Raw genomic sequence first — 18,387 nt, 5'->3', positions numbered from 1 at the left:
GGACTTGGCATTGCTCAATATGTTTTTCACAATGCATCGCAATATTTTCGGCCAAATATGATTACCTGTCTTTACCAAATGCGCAACTTATTTTGATTCATCGTCGACTCGAATACCACCGGCACTCGACCAAACTTGTGTCAATCTTGGCAAATAGGATTGTCGACTTGAATTAGAAAAATAAATGCCACAAAATGCATTGTTTTGCGATATAACTTTGTATTTTCGGAGAAGGCATGTCATATAAGTACCGTATTTTAAATAATGCGCAAATAATTAATATTTGATCTAAATTTATCGCAAATAATGTTATAACTTTTAGGCCGCGAAATGATTTAATGTAAAATGAAGCATGGAATTCGGAATATCGTCAATAAGTCGGCATCAATAATTAATATAAAATGCTAACTAAGTAGTAAAATCGGATATTGTAAAAAACGGTGAAATAACAAGTCTTCGTCGCGAGGCAAGCGAAAGTATAATCAAACGAGAGAATACGCTTGTAGTTGATTAATAAATTAGCAACCCGGAATTTTTATTTAATACGAAGGTCGTATTAATACGTTAATACGATTTTAAAAAAGCGAACTATCGTTTCTTAAATATATTACCAGTGTTGGTAATGATAAAATTGATCGCATAAAATTTGGTGATAAAGTGGGTAAAAAAAAATCAAAACTAATACAAAAGATAAAAATCAGAATAAAATTATTTTGAATTCACTCCTTGATATTTTTCTTTAACATCTGTCGCCGGCGTGTAGTCCTACTGCCGGGAATATGAAAACCAAACTTCGATGTCCCATTCGGAATAGAAGTAGATTAAATTGATTGTTATGATAGGTTTAAATGTGTGAAAAAAATATCGCAATTACGGGGTCATTACGTAATCGATTTGGCCGTAATTACGGAATTGATTTTTGTCAATTACGTGCAAGTCTACTTGCCACCAATTAATTGTATGATAATTATCTCGATGACGTGATTAAAATGAACCGTCGTGAACGAGGTCAAGCACGCGATTGGATCAAAATTTCCTGTGTTGCTAAGTAATGCAGGGTGTGACAACCGAACAGGTGACAAGAAAAATTCAATCTTCCGATTATGACGATTTGCAAACAATTGTTGAGCTATTTGATTTCTTCAGAATGCGTAACTTTGTTTTAATATTTCGAAAGAGTCCTCTTAGATATTGTGAAAAATCCGACTCCATATGGTGTCAGTTTACATAGTGGTCATTTATAGCATATAGCCATCTTGTCCACTCAGAAAATTAGCACGAAGATTTCCGTTTGCGTCAAAAAATGACGCACGACACGCACATTTTTTTCTGTTGCCCCAGCAACCAGTGAATACACAGCGATAAGAAAAATTCAACCCTCCATCTTCTGGCGGGTATAAATACAGGGGCGCATCTTGTCATTGTCATTCAAGCGTCTGGACAAGCCAAGAAGCAACATCTAGACTAGCTAAGGACTGAATTTTATAGATTAAATGCTTTTATTCAGATTGTACTTGGATGAGTTGTCTGTTTACAGGATTACCACAACTTTAATATGATACTGAATCGATTCTTTTGCTATCTGGAATCGGTATTGTTGATTAGCTCGTTTGTCGATCAACAAAACTAAACTCGTCTGGGTTATTTCAATACTCCGTGCATTTTCCAATTTACAAATGCTTTTCTCGACGGCAAAATGATTTTATAGTTGGATCATTACGTGATTATTGAGATTTGATCTTCTGAAAAAACCTACTGACTTTTATGGCAATGAAGCTTCACCAAGGGAAATGGTTCATATTTTGTTTTCTTTACGTTTATCAGTTGGTATGCCACACTAACAACTGTAATGTAGTAAACACCTCTACCCTCGAGAGCACGATATTCTGCTGATTTTTGACTCAATGTTTTATTTTTAGTATAGATAAGTATAATTTAACAGTATTTCAAAGTCTACTAACTATAAACATGAATTCGATTTCTTCTACTCTCTGCATCACTGCGTTACTTATGATATCAACGTACATCAAATTGTCAGAATCAGCTAGCATTGTACCAATTGAACAGGAACGAATTATGAGGTAAATTCTGTTTGTATTATTACGACATAATTTATATTTGTGAACTGAACAAATAAGCATTTAATGCAGAAGAAGCTCTCCCATTTAGGGGAATACAAGTCTTACATTCAGCGTGGTATTTCATCTCTGGAGATGCGTGCTAAAGATGAATCGTTAGCCCGAAGTTTCTAATATTTGAAACAAACATGGCTGGATACAGCGCAAGCTGTTAAATATCCCCATGAACTCAGCATTTTGTCATTAATGTGACGTGTTAAGATTTCTCCCTTAAAGCCTGGTGTCAATTTAAAATCCAACTTTAATTCAGACAACTGGCATCACTCGAAGAATCCGAAGCAAAACGATCAGGTCAAGAACATGAAATCGCCGAAAAAAGATATTCACATGCAATGTACACTTCTGAAAGAGGACGAGGAGAAGACCGTGCTGCTGTCAGACGCCTCTTGAGCATGCTTGTCGGCAAAAGGTATAGATTTCTATATTAAGAAACAGCGCTCCAGAAGTTTTTGTACCAATATAGAGGTAACTAATTTTGTCAGCCTACTTTATGTCAAGTTGAGTAAAGGGACGGAAGCCTATGGGCAGGGGGTGTATTCACCTGGCTGACACAAACAGTCCGCAAACTCTTAATAGAATTAAAAAAAAGGAAAATCTGAATAAAATTATGGCTCAACCTTAACCTGGTACACATATTACGGGAGTACACTGGAAATTCAAATTTTCAAGTCATTCGTAACTCTAACCCTGGATACTCCATAATTTTTTATCTCACAAAGTGGCAGGGATGTTTTCCCAAAATCTCATATTTTTGCATTGGTGATGGTGGCTTTGAAAAAGACTATAAGTGAGAATACTGACATTGCATTTGCAAATTTAGGTCAACAATATTAGAATTAAGTTTAAAACAAAATCTATTCAAATCATTCAAAGACTACAGACATTTGCCTTGCAAATGTGTTTCGCAGAAACGTGATGAGAATATCATAATCCACTGTAATTATTAATATAAACACAAAGCTAAACCAATGCCCACAAACGGGTACAGACGTCTTTTGCTCATGCCTAACTTTATATCTTGAATTAAGAATTAATCCGCTGACAAAAGATCGGTAATTTTCAAAGTGAGCCAAGTTGTTATTCTTAACACAGACAAGAAAATAATACCTTGTTTTTTTTCACATAAATAATTCAAATGTATTGACAAAATTAATATATTTGTTATTGTGTGCTTTCTATTAATACGGAGGGTCGGAAATTGAATAGAGATCTTTTATTATATACATTTATTTTAATGCGATATATATGAAACATTATATGACTCTGTTAATACACAACAGGGTAGCTTACTTATCTAATATTCATAGTACCTATACCGATAGTTATGAGATAACATGTACTATGCCGTCTACCCACAATTTCACGCACGCGGATAATTTACGTTTTCAAATTATTCTATTTATGTACGTAAAAAGATAACGAAAATAACTTGATTCAAAGTAGGATACATTCACGTTTTTACGTTCTATTTTTACGCAGAAGTGCTGAAATGACGCAAGAAAAACGCTCTGGAGAAAACCTTAACGCACTACCATCTACTGCTTTCGGTGACGTGCATGGTTACTTACTTCTTGTTGGAAAAATCACAGATGACATTATGGATGATGTTATGAATGGAGAGGTCGTAATGGCGGAAGTTGGAGGCGGAAGCCGATAGAAGGTCAAACGGATGCAATACGTCACTAAATATTAAGACCCACAATGGCTCATAGAAAATGAATCAAATTTCACAAGATTTGCTTAATATAACCCATTGTTGGCCACACGGGCAAATTTTTCTTATGAATTATACATGTCATTATTTTGTTATTTTTCTTAATTCTTAGAATGTTTCACTATTTACTGTAATTAAACTGTAGAAATTTTACCTGAGCTTTATATTAATTGAAATTATATCGTCCAATTATAATTTAAATCCCACTTGACTGCCTATTTTCTCGGCCATGGACCATTTTATGATTAGTTACATTAAATAATATATAGCTAAAAAAGGAGCAAACAGATACGCCAATGATGATAATTCGTTGTTATGATGTCATATTTACTTACATAATCGTAAACATAATTTTTCAATGTACAATTACATAATTCACTGAAATATTATATACGTAATACTGTTTATTCGGCATATTTTCATTAATCGAAATAATTTGAGTATTTTTCTCAATATATATATGGTTTAAATCGACTATTATGGAAATTTGAATCCGTAAATTTTAATTGCACATTTTAATTATACGCACTGTAATTATTTATTATATTAAAAGAGTTTTACGCATAGTACTGACTCTGTTTCATTTGTACGGGGAAGTTGTTTGCAGTCACCTTCTTTCCAGACGCGTTGATTGTCAGACATTGTCAATTTAGTTATCTACGATTTGTTTTGTGTGTATTCGCGGTTTTTCGCAGCTGAAGAAGACGAACGCAAAATTTTTACGCGTCGGAATAGAATAAATGGTCCTAAGAATGTAATTTAAACGTATGAAGTCAGATATATATATATATATATATATATATATGAATTGACAAAAATAAGCGGCAGACGTAGACTAAAGTTATCTCCTATCAACCGAATTTCCCACCATCTACAGGTTAACTAAATCTCACTCCCTATACTTTAGCGTCATCAAACAATTTTTTTTTTATTTGAAAATAATTCGGCACTAAGTGTTCATGTGGATAGTTTTGGTATTAGGCCCAATTTCTTTGAAATTAACAGTGTGGTTAAAAATCGTTGATGTCGCTAGAGGGCTATTATTATTATTTTTTTTTCAAATTTTCTGTGGGCGCTATATGGGATTCGTTTTTTGTGTGTGATGACGTTACCAAAATAGTCAGTCGAAGTCGCGACGAATACGCGTCCGTACCGGTCGTCAACTGTGAAAAATTAGATACCAGTACTACTTCGTTTTGTTCCTCGTGTCCATATATTTGAGTATTGCTTTCTTGTTTCATTTGAAAATAATTCAAACTCACGACTTTCCATGTTTGTAGACCAACTTAACACAAGAAAGTCAAATTCTTTACACCGGATTAAAATATTTGCTCCGGATTTGATATCAACAAAAACGTGAGAATATCGACTCTGCAGTTGTGCTAACTAAGATACGAATAAAGGTCGTACAAGACCACTAGCGACAATTTTTTTCCAATAGATTCGCTTACCTCTGTATACCTCTGTATATACCAAATAGATGGAATATCTAGTTCAATGTTTCAAGTATTACTAGATATCAGAGTGATCTGTTTATATAGAAGCCTAGAGAAGTATAACGAGAAAAACACTGAATCAGGTGATTGAGTCAATGAAATCGGAATCATCCATCAATCCAATTTATCAGACCCCGATACTTACCCTTACACCTAGGTAAAACGACGTAAAAAAATCACGATCATAAAAGCCAAATGATGACAAGATTTTGTTTGATGTAGGGTGGATTTGTCTCGGCATAAATGAGAAATCCCCATAAATTTTCATAAATTTGTGTTTAAAAGTCAGCAAAAGAATCGCCAACACGACCGAAGGCAAAAATGGATTCATTTATAAGTCTTGGCCTCGGTTTAGCAAGCTTCGAAAGATTAATCATTATAAATTTTAGTCAACTGTGAGAGGCAATCTATGTACGCTCACGTAGCCTCAGTTATCACTGTCAGTACGCACCCTTGAATGATGAATGGTCTCCATTATTCGCTGTTCGCTTGTCGCCCAAGTATCGATGATGTGCCGCCATATAGATTAGACGAAATATTCGACGCAAGCTATTCACACTTCAATGAATTGTATTACTTTTATTGTTATCGTATTGAGAACTATTAAGAGTCGAACTACTATTTGTGCATAATACCAAGAAAAAGAAGCGATTTTTTTCAACAACGCGATCCATACGTCCACTTCATGTCCCACAACTGTATATACATTTGCATGGTGACATTGGAATAAATCAGTTACATATAGAGGTATACATATCGGCGAGTGGCGAGGTAGCTAAATTATTCACCATATTTTCTCAAACGTGAACTTTTATCCGCTCTTCCATCATACAACGATTTCTACTGTTCGGCGTTTTATTTGATTCATTAGTTTGTTAGGAAGGTAAATATTCTGCGTCAAACACAATGACATCGCGTTAGGTCTACATGGCACTTTTTGTCAATCTTTTGTGAAACGAACTTTGTCAATAGAATAATGAGACCGCAGGCACGCATGGGAATTTTTTTGAAATTTTCATTAAGATTTATAAACAGTTTCAGCGAAATTGCAATGAAATATTGAATTCATTGGTTAAAAACGCGTCAAAATATATGCTGTCACACAAGCGTGCTAAAGTTACTATTACTATAACGATCGCTTTCCGCTAGGCAAAACTAATAAATATACAGGGTGTCCATAGAGTCGCTTTACAATTTCAATTTTGTCATGAAATCAGTTCTCAATATATCTCAATCAGGTTTGTTTTTTAATCAGTAATTGTTCAAGTATTTTTACCTCATTTAATACATCTGTGAGGGCCACAACAATATATGGTATCGGTAAATTCCCTTTGCAATTTTTTAAATTTTTTCAGGACTTTATGGACATCCTATATTGTCTGTGATAAATGCCAACTAACATTCTAAGACTTTATTGTTGATGAATTTTATTCATTGCTATTATTAACTTGAAACAAATGATTAGATAAATTTCTAACGACTTTTGTTTAGAATGGTGTAGAAAGAATTTAAATTATTATGAGAGCTGCAGAAGTGTGTGTACCAATATGGAGGTAACTAATTTTGTCCGCCTTACCCTCAAGTTGCGTAAAGGGATTGAAACCTATAGACAGGGGTTGTATTCACTTGGCTTACACAGACAATTCCCGAACTCGTAATAGAACTAAAATAGGGGAAGATCGGAATAAAATTATACCCTAACCCTAACCTGGTACACACATTACGGGAGTATCTTATTAAGAAATTTACCTTATTAAGAATACTACTATAATGTCATAAATGAAAATAGTAATTGGTGAATCAGTGTAACCTGCTTTACTACATTTATATGTGATGTTTATGAGAGATTCGTGATGTCGATTACCACAAGTGGTGTTTTATAACGAGGGCGATCCTAACGTTACCGCTGAGCTAACAAGTTATAAGCGGTTACGAGGGGTGTATGCCTTTGTGTTCAAATTATGTTCGACAACCCTTTGTTTGCTGTATAGTGTGTACCGCACATTAGTATATTTTCTTTTTATATAATTATAGATTAATTCTCTAGTTCCATTATTGACAAAGTCAACACATGTTTTCACAGTTCGAATAAAAACATGATTTACCTTCCACGCCGATGATTACAATTCGATTTAATGGACTTTCCCGGAAGGAACATAAATTTACGGGCAGCGTTTATATACTAACCATAAAATTGTATGACCATTGCGTGCATTTAATTTGAAGGGTATTCGACGATCTAAGTAAACGTCTTGACACAATAGGGTAAAATAGCTTTATAGGCTTTCAGTCGTACACATAGGATACGCCCAACTGATGTCAAAAGGGATCATGACTGATGAAAACGAGAAAAGATATTCGAGGCTACCCGAGACAGCTGGGAAGAGGGCAGCTTCTTTAAACCAGCACTTGGGAAGACGGCTCAGTAACCAAATGAAAAAACTTGACGACGAGCAAAGAACATCTCGCAGGATTTTGTCGTCCGAAATTTACCAAATCCGAGCAGAATTAATGTCCCAACAGATGGAAAAGTTGGCGATGATGCAACGTAAAACGTCCGAAATGGATATATTGAATGGAAGTGATTCACAGTCAGAATCCGAGGAGGTAATTTATAATTTTCTACCCGTACCCCCACGCTGTGCCACATTTGGTTAAATCTCATACATGTCATAAAAAAACAAACCGTTACCTCCAAACATTGCAGATAAACAAACAACGGTAGGAGTACCTCAGTGCATATATGTTAATATATTAAACGTTCGTTGCCAGCTTTCTTGCAGCGGAGTGCAATCAATTAACTTTGGTTGTATGAATTTATAAAAGATAGTTTTTCCCACTTTTATAACTTAATCAATCTTGGCGAGCGTTTCTCTGGAGTTTTCATTTACCCACGTACAAGCTGAGTGAAGGATATATAATATATATGAGATCAGAAATATATAAATAGAAATTATGTATGGGTTTGAGTACCTCACACAATATGACATAACTAATGAAACTCTTCGTACTACCGAAGTATGTGAATCAAGATGGCGGACACCGGAACGTAGTATGTGTACCATGTTAGGGTTAGGCCATAATTTTATTCCCAATTTTCCTTATTTTAGTTATATCACGAGTTTTGGAACTAGCCAAGTGACACCCTTAGTATTTGTACTTGAAATTATGGCCTAACTCTAACCTGGTACACATACTACGTTCAGGACCAACTTTTTAGGTATGTAGTCAATCGCACGTTCTTACAATTCGATCCAAAACTGAATCAAAACTTGTCGGTGTTATTTTAGAACCATTTACCAGAAAGACCTCAAACAAGTCCAGTTTACAGCAATCGAAACAGGAGAGGCAGCGCACTTTTATCATGGGCCGGAAAGACTGATAATACATTTTCGGACGATTTTAATCGCTTTAAATATCGTCCTAAAACAGGTGATTTTTAGTTTTTCAGTAAATGTGATATTATTGACATATTTCTAAAACTATATAATTTGAAACTTTAGCGCTGCTAAGGTCATCTATAACTTTGAACCTAATTATAATCTTGTATCAAATATCGATTCTTTTGACTTTGTTATTTTGATACCCATAATCGGACTAAGAACCGTTATTATGATAAGCTACTCACTTCATTCACTCCACCATATTAGTAAACTTCCCCAATCATCAACAATAAAAGTATTTATCTTCGAACGATACAATTACACGTTCGTAAATATTACCCTTTCAGCTCATCCAGACTTGACTACAAGCAACAATCAAAGTGATGTAAGACGTACGGGACGATCGTCAAATATTGCTGAACAATGGCAAAACAAGGAAAGATCGAAATCACTCAGTAGTTACAGAAGACCAACCACAAGTTCAATGCGAAGGCATTCAGATGTACCGTGCTTAAGATCGGCAAGAGTTTGGGAAAATAGGACAAATGAAAGTGTGAACATTCAAACTAACGGAAAAACCACAACAAAAAAGGATACTATATCATTGAATAGAAGGGCAACGATAATTTCTTTTGGTTTCCCAACAATACCAGAAGAATTTCACACCAACAAGCGTTCAAAAATGTCATCTTCCCCGACAAGGAGAGTATCATCCGCTTGTGTGAAAACTAAATGGTCAATGTAAAGTTTAGTAGGATAAAACAAGTTTCGAAATTCTCGTTTTTTTTTTTCGGGTGCGTTAGAATAAAATGAACGTCCCGCCACATATAACATAGTTGTCTGATTACGGCGAACCATTTCTATAAATTTACATTACTCTTCGACATTTCGACTTCAAAATTTTCGAATTTCTCCGGTACAAATGTCCATAAGCCATAAGGTACCAAACTGCTCACAAAAACTGAAAAGTGCAACCAAAATCAAAGTTTAGAAAATGATATCCATAGTGTTTTTCTTGTACCGGTATATGCTTTATCAATTCATCGATTCAAATCAATATCCATGTACCTGAATATCTAATATTAGTTTAAACCAGGCCCAAAACTGGACTTCGGTATGTTATTTTGTACGACGAAATACGGATATTTATCTTATTCTATCGGATGAACATATTGTAGATAAGTTCGTCTTTGTTTTGTAGCCATTTAATTTTAATACATTAGATACACTGTGAAATCAGTTTTTGGAGTATTAACTTCCTGTGTTTTTTCTTTTTCAATTATTTTTTTTACGAACACGAGATCACTTATTGAAGTTTTAAGATAAAGTTCGATATACCCGAATTTAAATTGGTATATATTGTCTTTTGTTTGTGTCCAAAATAAAGTGCAGTGCATGGTCGTTATGGTCTGACTGATTCGTATATTTGTTCTTATCGTTGATGCCCCACTTTTTCCGTCAGTTCAAAACAACGGGCGTTCATTATCTCAAAATCAAACTTGCGCAGGAGTAATTGCAATTATCCAGAACGAATTACCTTGAAAACTGATCTTTAACCAGCTACAATTCAAACAAATTTTGCTCACCTACTCTGACGGGTCATGTAAGTGTGACGTAAAAAGTTACATTTTATGAACAATTTTTACAGTGTCACAAAAGCGAAACTGAAAACAATAAGCCTCGTTCCCCAACTAAATTTATTCACAATCTAAACAAATGCCTTGAGATATTTTTTAGCTAAAACATCAAAATATGGTTTTAGTTTGGTTGTGGCAGCATCAGGCGGGCCAGACTAAATCACCCAACGGGCCGGATTTGGCCCGCGGGCCGTAGTTCGCCCATGTCAGTTCTATACCCTTATTTAGAAATGTGACTTTACGACTTCATCAATCTAAGTAAGCATTAGTCTTTAGTCGTTAAACATTAACTTCCAGTATAATGTACCCTGCATGCTGATCTGCATGGTGTCTGTTTGCACAAATTGTCGCTGATTGCATAGGTGCCGAATGCTTATCATTGTCGGTTGTGCGAGAGGCTGAAAGGACAGTGCGAAGCTATGACTAAGCGAAGATAGATATTTGTATAAAAAGAAGGTCTATTATAAATTCATTTTTGAGTAGAATAATTAAATCAGACGATTTTCACATTTCCACATTTCAAGACCACATTTCTATAATTCACTGAGAGGCAGTCATATTACGTGATTAAAGTGATAGGCTTGACGTGACTAAATTATTAGCGAGCACAGAATATGTGCAGCTTCAAATGAACAAAACCGATGATCTTGTTTTGCTTTAGGATAGGTTAGTTTGATATTCATTAACATTTAAAAGAAAGCTTGATGAACCTATGATGGCATTGCGTTTGATCTTACTAGTGTACGGTAAGTGCCGTTTTATACAGAGGTATATAATCAAGATTAAGGCATGGTAGTTTAAGTTCTCCTATTGTAAATTTGAAGTTAATTTTATTCTACAAATCTTGATAACTCATTTTACTTTGTGATACTTTAATCATATTTACTTTTTTCCAGTTTCCATTTTGGCAGTATGTTGCGTGCCAATTTCACCGAGCCATATGGATTCGCTAATATGGGATGAGACCACTTCACACCACCATGTTAAACGCAGTTTACGGGAGAACGATAATTCTATTAGAGATTGCAGCGATCCAAACGTAAGAAAGATAATATGTATGTTGAAAATAAAAAGGTACTCCCGTAGTATGTGGACCAATATGGCGGACACCGAACGTATTTTGTGTACCAAGTTAGGGTTGCGACATAATTTCAGGTACAAATACTACGGGAGTCACTTGGCTAGTCCCCGAACTCGTAATAGAACTAAAATACGGAAAATCGGCATATAATTATAGCCTAATCCTAACCTGGTACACATACTACGTTCCGGTGTCCGCCATCTTGGTTCACATACTACGGGAGTACCAATAAAAATATGTAACTTCAGACTCGGTTAAATTGTTGATTTCAGAATATATATCTACCCCCAACTACGGTAATTACATCAGCAAGATTATCTTCTCTACGACAAGAAATGAGAAGTTCTGAATATAACGCATACATGGTACCATCAGAAGATGAGCATTTGGTATGATTCGTCTTGTCGATTCATGGAATTTTTATATTCAATACTAAAAAATCTTGTCTTTTTCTAGTCAGAATACATCGCACCGAAATACAAACGAAGAGAATGGATTTCGGGATTTTCTGGATCGCAAGGTATAGCCGTGATCACAGAAACAGACGCAGCCTTGTGGGCTGATGGGCGATATTATATACAAGCTGAAAGAGAAATGGATTGCAACTGGAAATTAATGCGAACAGGTCATCAAATTTGTCAATATTTTATCAGCTGTAACAAATCTGTTTTTTGTTTGTTAAATGTGCGATCATTTCCAGGCGATCCAGAAACTCCAACTATACAAGCATGGTTAGAACAATCCCTTGAGAATTCTTCAATAGTCGCCGCAAATCCGTTTGTACTTTCAATAGGTAAGAAGTGTATATTTTTCGGTACTCCCGTAGTATGTGTACCAGGTTAGGGCATAATGTTATTCCGATTTTCTATATTTTAGTTTTATTACGAGTTCGGGGACTGTCTGTGTTGGCCAAGTGATTATACCCCATGCCCTTAGGTTTTATTTCCATCACACAACTTGATGTAAAGTAGGTAAACAAAATTAGTTACCTCCATATTGGTACACATACTCCTGAAGCGCCTATTTTTCAAGTGCATCATTTCTAAAAACGGCAGTTAATACAATTTTCCCACTTCAATTTCACCATGTCTATATTTAGGTCGGTGGCAGTTCTACGAACGCGAGTTCAGTAAGGCGGGAATTGCCTTTAACCAAAGTATACCGGATCTTATCGATCGTATATGGACAGATCGACCAGGACCAATGGGATCGGAAATCATTGTTTTTCCAATTGCATATGCCGGTAAAGAGTGGAAGGTAATGTTGTACTTTGTATTTTCACTTCCAACTGATAAAGATCGTAATCACTGTAAGAGACTTGCATAATAAACTAGCTAACTAATCCCACACTTGACGTGGACTGGTACCCGAGCGAGAGGCCGTGGTTCGCCATAAAATATATATAGCCGTTTTACCGATTTTCCTCGCCTCAGGGGCTAAATATGTAAACCCTATCCTATTATATAATCAAATTTAGGAAAAAGTTACCGACGCAAGAAAAGCAATGGAAGAAAAGAGCGCCGATTACCTGTTACTAACACTCCTTGATGAAATAGCATGTGAGTTGCACCATAGGTCCCGCGCAACTTCTAGGTGTAAATTTTTAAAGTTAACCATTATAACCCTGTGTATATAGGCAAGCATGTGTATTCTGCACACGCGAGGATTGTCAAGCAAAGTCTTTGCTTAGTTGGCCCTAGGTTGAGAACAAGTCAGCATCTGAGATAAAGAAATCAGCATGATATTGTGAATCTTTAAGATATATTTAACATATATTTTAGGGTTATTCAATTTACGAGGAACAGATATTCCATACACACCTGTATTTGAATCATATGCACTAGTTGGACGAACTGATGTGCGTTTATACGTTAACCTATCACTCGCAGAGACATCAGAAGTTACTGCCCACTTACAACCGACAGGTATGTCAAAATGAGAGCAATGCTCAAATATATAGACACGAAAGCTAAAACGAAGTAGTTCCAAATCTTTCACAGTACCGGTAGTCTGACCGACATATCACTGAGATGTGATCAAGGAACCATGGCACGCAATTTTTTCAATTTGATGACGTCATCAGTGACATCACACAAAACTTCAAAGTGGAAAACGAATATCATATATATAGCTCATAGATATTTTTCAAATCAATAAAATTAATAGCCTTCTATCGAAAACAATAACCTTTAACCACTGAAATTGGTCCAGTAGTTGAAGAGAAAGGCGATTTTTTTTCACAGCAACAAGAAGAAGAAAAATATATGAATGACAAACGATTTATAGGTCCATCTCGTGTCCAATAAAAGAGGCTAATTTGATGCTGTACTGAACAGCCTGTACACGTTCACATTTATAATATATACAAGATATGTTTCAGGTTGCGGGAATCTCTGTGTCCAATTGATTGATTATGCACAGGCGCGGAATGACTTGCTCTCGTTACCAACACAAAGTACAGTATGGATGAGCACAGCAAGCACAACGTATGGAATGTTTAGCGCTGTACCTGAGGTAAGATTAGATATTTATCTTGAACTAATTTTAAAAAATGCGTAATTTAACTTCATACCATCCTCATTTAATTAAGGACAAACAAATACAAGACGAATCTCCAATCAAAGTACCAAAAACAATCAAAAACGAGATAGAAAGACAGGGGATGAAGCAAGCTCAGGTATGCTTCTATGAAAAACTATCAATGGATCCGCTTTTTAACATATATATGTATATATGCTGCTGTCGTCATTGCCCATGCAGAAGAAATAGAGTATGCAGTCTATTTACAAAAATATGATAAATTAAGTTCAACACTGCCCCTGAAGACCAAATGTACATTTACTACGAATATCCGAAACGCCTTATCAAGTCGGTGCAAATTTAAGACTCCACCATCTGTGGACATGGTGCATACTGAAAAGCAAGTAACCAAACGCACAGAAATGTGAAATAGATATTTCTGGAATCGAGAAAACTTTTACGATTTCAATCTACTACGCAAATACATGCCTCGTTTAGTTTATTCCGATTCTGTTAATATAAATCTCGATATATATATGACAGTTTAATAAAGTTCTTCCAAATGTTCAGATATTTGATGCCATTGCTCTTTGCGAATATTTCATCTGGCTGGAGGAAAATGTTCCTAAAGGTGTCGTGGATGAAATTACTGGAGCTAATAAAATTGCCAATTTAAGGCGGAGCCAACAAGCTAATAAAGGACTAAGCTTTGGTGCAATCTCAGCAAGTGGCCCGAACGCTGCCTTGCCACATTATTCGTGAGTGTCTACCTGTCTTCTGCTAATCTTCTATTTAAAATGTCACAATGCTAGTCTATGTTTAGGACCTCTGGAGACACGAATCGAAATCTTACACTGGATGAAATATATCTGTTAGATTCAGGTGGACATTATTTTGAGGGTACAACAGATATAACACGAACCTTGCATTTCGGTACACCATCAGATTTTCAGAAGGTATGCATTGTAACACAAAATAACTACCGCGTTTCCCCGAAAATGGGACGAGATCGACGACTAGGTCTTATTTGAAAGGGAAGGCTATTGAAATCATTTTTAAAATTCAGGCTAGGTCTTATTTTCGGGGAAAGACGGTAAACAACGTAGGAACTACTGCACTGATTTTTTAAACTTTGACAGGAAACATTTACACGAGTTTTGATGGGAGTAATCGATATTGAAACTGCTGTCTTTCCTGAATATTTGGATGGCAACGATATCGGTATTTTGGCAAGACAGCCCCTTTATGACGTGGGATTGGATTTCAACCATGGTAGCGGCCATGGTATTGGACACTATTTGGGTATACATGAGTGTAAGTCGCCCTTAAAATAAACCATTTCAGTATTGTGCTGCAACGTGAACCAGATTGAATAAGCACTGTAGCATATTAAATATATTTTTGCAGACCCGCCCGGAATTGGAACGTCAGGAGCCGCCGGATATCCTTTGCAAGTTGGTATGTTCACAAGCATAGGTGAGCCTTTTCCCTTTTATTTATATGAAACCGTTAAAAGATTTCATCAATCTGACACTTTATCACGAGTCTCATGTTTAAACAATTTTGAAATGGACACACGGCGCTTCCAATGTTTAACTGATAATCTGTCGTTACCGGTACTCAGTAACATCCCCACCAAGAAAGCGTAAAATGGCGGCAGACAAGAACTAAGTCACGCGATTAAAAATCATCGAGTATCGTGACAACTTACCGTATTTTATAGGGTTCTCCCGAAGTAAGGAACCAGGATGGCGAACACCGGAACGTAGTATGTGTACCAGGTTAGGCCATAATTCCAGGTACAAATACTATGGGAGTGACTTGGCTAGTCCCCGAACTTGTAATAGAACTAAAATAAGAAAAATTGGAATAAAATTATGGTCTGACCCTAACCTGGTACACATATTACGTTCCGGTGTCCGCCATCTTGGTTCACATACTTCGGGAGTACCTTTTTTCTTCTCAAAAATCGATCATGCGCCTTGTAAGCCGGTGCGCCTGTTTTATGCTTTGCCTACACTCAAACCCAGTACCGGTATTGTTTTAAAAGCCGTTGCCCCTTGTGTTTGAATAAAAACCCAATCTAAGCAATTTATTGACAGTTCGCTCGCCGTATAATACGGTGCTTACTTGTATTGCATGTTTTCTCGTTAATGTGATTCTTGAAAGACGTATCAATTATTTTACTATTCAAATTACAGAACCAGGTTATTATCACGATGGTGAATTTGGAATACGACACGAGAATAACATAATGGTTACTTATGCAAACACGGAGGTACTGTTCAAATATTAATACTATTCGATACTTTTGACACAAAATATTCACAATGGTTCGAGATCGGCGCTCCAGAAGTATGTGTATCTATATGGAAGCCTATGGGCAGGCGGGTATATTCACTTGGCTAACACAAACAGTCCCCGACCTCGTAAGAGAACTAAAATAAGAAAAGTGAAATATAATTATGACCTAACCCTAACCTGGTACACATACTACGTGCGTACCTCGAAATCAATGTTACACATGATACAGATTATGCAAATTCACAAATTATATTTACAGTATCAATTTGGAGAATATCAGTATTTAACATTTGAATCGGCAACCCTGGTTCCTTTTCAAGCTAAAATGATTGATTCGGACCTACTTAGTGACAAACAGGTAGGTTATTATAAAAATTATTATTATCGAATCTCCGCTCTAGGAGACTCGTATTCTCAGTCGTTCTGTATGTCTGTCGAAGCTGTAGCGTCTAAACGGCTGGGCCGATCTGTACGAAATTTTTCTTGTGGGTTATCCTGTTACACTAGTAATGTTCGTTTCATCGAAAATCCGAATTGAAGTCTCGTTTCCACGACAACAGCAAAGAAAACGCGTCATTTTTTCATCAACCAAGTCGAAAATTGAAATTTCAACAACGCTTCCGTCCTTGTAATTGCCATAATTTGTGCACCAAAACTATGATATGTCCTGTTAGATATTAAAATTCTAGCGAATTGATAATATTTACGTAGGATACGATTAATTAGAAATGAAAATTTTTTAATTAGATATTTGAACCTTGGGTTTCGCAGCTCGATCACCGTCTTATTACACACCATTTTATAGCCGTAAAATCATTTTGATATATATTACAGTTAAACTACTTGAATGATTACCACGCCAAAGTCCTAGAAAAGGTTGGCGCCGAAGCAAAGAAGCAAGGAAAACAAGAAGTTTATGATTGGTTAACAAAAGCCACTAAACCAATATCACGTAACGGGGCTGGGAAACTTACAAGTTCATTGTATTACACATCCAGTTTTTTTGTGTTATTGATGCTTAAATATTTATCTTATTGAGTATTTTAAGTTTACTAATTTTCAAATTATATGGAAATTTGTTGATTTATTGTCGTTTTGTTCAGCGCAGTGGTTCATTATTGCATGTTACTCTATAGCTCTGTGGCCGCAAACTTTATGCAATAATGGGCCAAATATACACATTTCCGGTAGTGTGCGGGCCGCATTGACTTTTCGACGTTTTCCATCCATTTTCAAATTTTAAATATCAAGCTGAACTTAACTGATGATAACAAATAAGACAGTAGAAAGCACGTTCGGAGAGCGAACTACATACAACTAACATGTGCTTTCGCTTACTTACTACAAAGGAAATGCCGTACAGAAGCCATCGTTACGACATAAATCAGAGTGCAGCTAATAATTAGGCACGCGGGACGCAGTTTGCCGACCCTTGCCTAGCTCATACCACCCAATTGGAGCTAAGATCTGAAGACCCGAGCCTGAAATGTCAACCATTACGTTCGGGTCGGGTTGGGCCCCTCTATCTCGGACTTTTTTTTAAATAAATATATATTTAAAAAAATATATATATACTAAAATTATGTGTGGAATTCAAAATACTCTTAAGTAAAATATGAAATTTCGTGTTTGCTTCGGACTCGAGCCTGCAAATCCAGTTAATTAATCGGGCTCGAGTCGGGTTTATTACCCACAGGCCTGAGTCGGGCCGGGTTTGAATTTTTTTGGGGCTCGATCTTACCTCTACACCCAATGCTTATAGCAAATGCGGAAACGCTCAATCAGTCCAGTATCCCTGTTTATCGGGAATTCCATTCAGGACAATTCTTCAATTTAAAATTGCAGTAGCGATGTATCTGTAGGATCATATGTGATATCTATTAATAAAATAGCTCAAACTGAATGTAGTGAGATGACACATAAAATCGTGGGTTTCAAATTTAGGTTACATTAAAAGTTCTTTTTCGCAGCAGCAATCTCACCAGTATAGCCATTTTCACACGTGGAATTACCTTTCGACTTTCACGCCTTTATCAATTTCTAACAATGTGGCGCCGGATATTCCGACACCTTTTGCTTGAAGCTGTTTTCGGGGGTGTTAATGAACACTACAA

The 18,387-nt window shown here is 36.1% G+C and overlaps 3 protein-coding genes across 3 annotated transcripts; all 3 read left to right on the top strand.

Annotated features, from left to right (window-relative positions):
* The first annotated feature begins 1,915 nt into the window (after positions 1-1,915).
* LOC120334221 (uncharacterized) lies at positions 1,916-4,407 on the top strand. The gene is made up of 3 exons (XM_039401687.2): positions 1,916-2,081; positions 2,389-2,547; positions 3,618-4,407. Exons 1-3 carry the CDS (start codon positions 1,969-1,971, stop codon positions 3,793-3,795), a joined length of 450 nt encoding a protein of 149 aa, XP_039257621.2. The 5' UTR covers positions 1,916-1,968; the 3' UTR covers positions 3,796-4,407.
* A 2,964-nt stretch (positions 4,408-7,371) lies between these two features.
* On the top strand, positions 7,372-10,581 carry LOC120334223 (uncharacterized). The gene is made up of 3 exons (XM_039401688.2): positions 7,372-7,955; positions 8,639-8,780; positions 9,079-10,581. Exons 1-3 carry the CDS (start codon positions 7,665-7,667, stop codon positions 9,474-9,476), a joined length of 831 nt encoding a protein of 276 aa, XP_039257622.2. The 5' UTR covers positions 7,372-7,664; the 3' UTR covers positions 9,477-10,581.
* A 332-nt stretch (positions 10,582-10,913) lies between these two features.
* On the top strand, positions 10,914-17,356 carry LOC120334106 (xaa-Pro aminopeptidase 1-like). The gene is made up of 17 exons (XM_039401559.2): positions 10,914-11,114; positions 11,265-11,407; positions 11,722-11,838; positions 11,906-12,074; positions 12,150-12,242; positions 12,549-12,706; positions 12,927-13,008; positions 13,231-13,374; positions 13,830-13,963; positions 14,040-14,126; positions 14,540-14,727; positions 14,793-14,925; positions 15,109-15,283; positions 15,377-15,445; positions 16,171-16,247; positions 16,533-16,631; positions 17,108-17,356. Exons 1-17 carry the CDS (start codon positions 11,081-11,083, stop codon positions 17,309-17,311), a joined length of 2,106 nt encoding a protein of 701 aa, XP_039257493.2. The 5' UTR covers positions 10,914-11,080; the 3' UTR covers positions 17,312-17,356.
* Positions 17,357-18,387: the final 1,031 nt, after the last annotated feature.

This window comes from Styela clava, chromosome 15, assembly GCF_964204865.1.
Source record: "Styela clava chromosome 15, kaStyClav1.hap1.2, whole genome shotgun sequence".
In the NCBI taxonomy this organism is placed as follows: domain Eukaryota; kingdom Metazoa; phylum Chordata; class Ascidiacea; order Stolidobranchia; family Styelidae; genus Styela; species Styela clava.
The sequence above is the reverse complement of the archived record's forward strand: the minus strand, read 5'-3'. Positions and strand labels throughout refer to the sequence as shown.

Coding starts and splice junctions, on each gene's coding strand:
- LOC120334223 (XM_039401688.2), top strand. CDS start 7,665: ATGTCAAAAGGGATCATGACTGATGAAAACGAGAAAAGATATTCGAGG. Junction 7,956..8,638: donor CACAGTCAGAATCCGAGGAG/GTAATTTATAAT, acceptor GTGTTATTTTAG/AACCATTTACCAGAAAGACC. Junction 8,781..9,078: donor TAAATATCGTCCTAAAACAG/GTGATTTTTAGT, acceptor TTACCCTTTCAG/CTCATCCAGACTTGACTACA.
- LOC120334106 (XM_039401559.2), top strand. CDS start 11,081: ATGATGGCATTGCGTTTGATCTTACTAGTGTACG. Junction 11,408..11,721: donor GAGATTGCAGCGATCCAAAC/GTAAGAAAGATA, acceptor TGTTGATTTCAG/AATATATATCTACCCCCAAC. Junction 13,009..13,230: donor ACTCCTTGATGAAATAGCAT/GTGAGTTGCACC, acceptor CATATATTTTAG/GGTTATTCAATTTACGAGGA.
- LOC120334221 (XM_039401687.2), top strand. CDS start 1,969: ATGAATTCGATTTCTTCTACTCTCTGCATCACTGCGTTACTTATGATA. Junction 2,082..2,388: donor GAACAGGAACGAATTATGAG/GTAAATTCTGTT, acceptor ACTTTAATTCAG/ACAACTGGCATCACTCGAAG. Junction 2,548..3,617: donor AGCATGCTTGTCGGCAAAAG/GTATAGATTTCT, acceptor ATTTTTACGCAG/AAGTGCTGAAATGACGCAAG.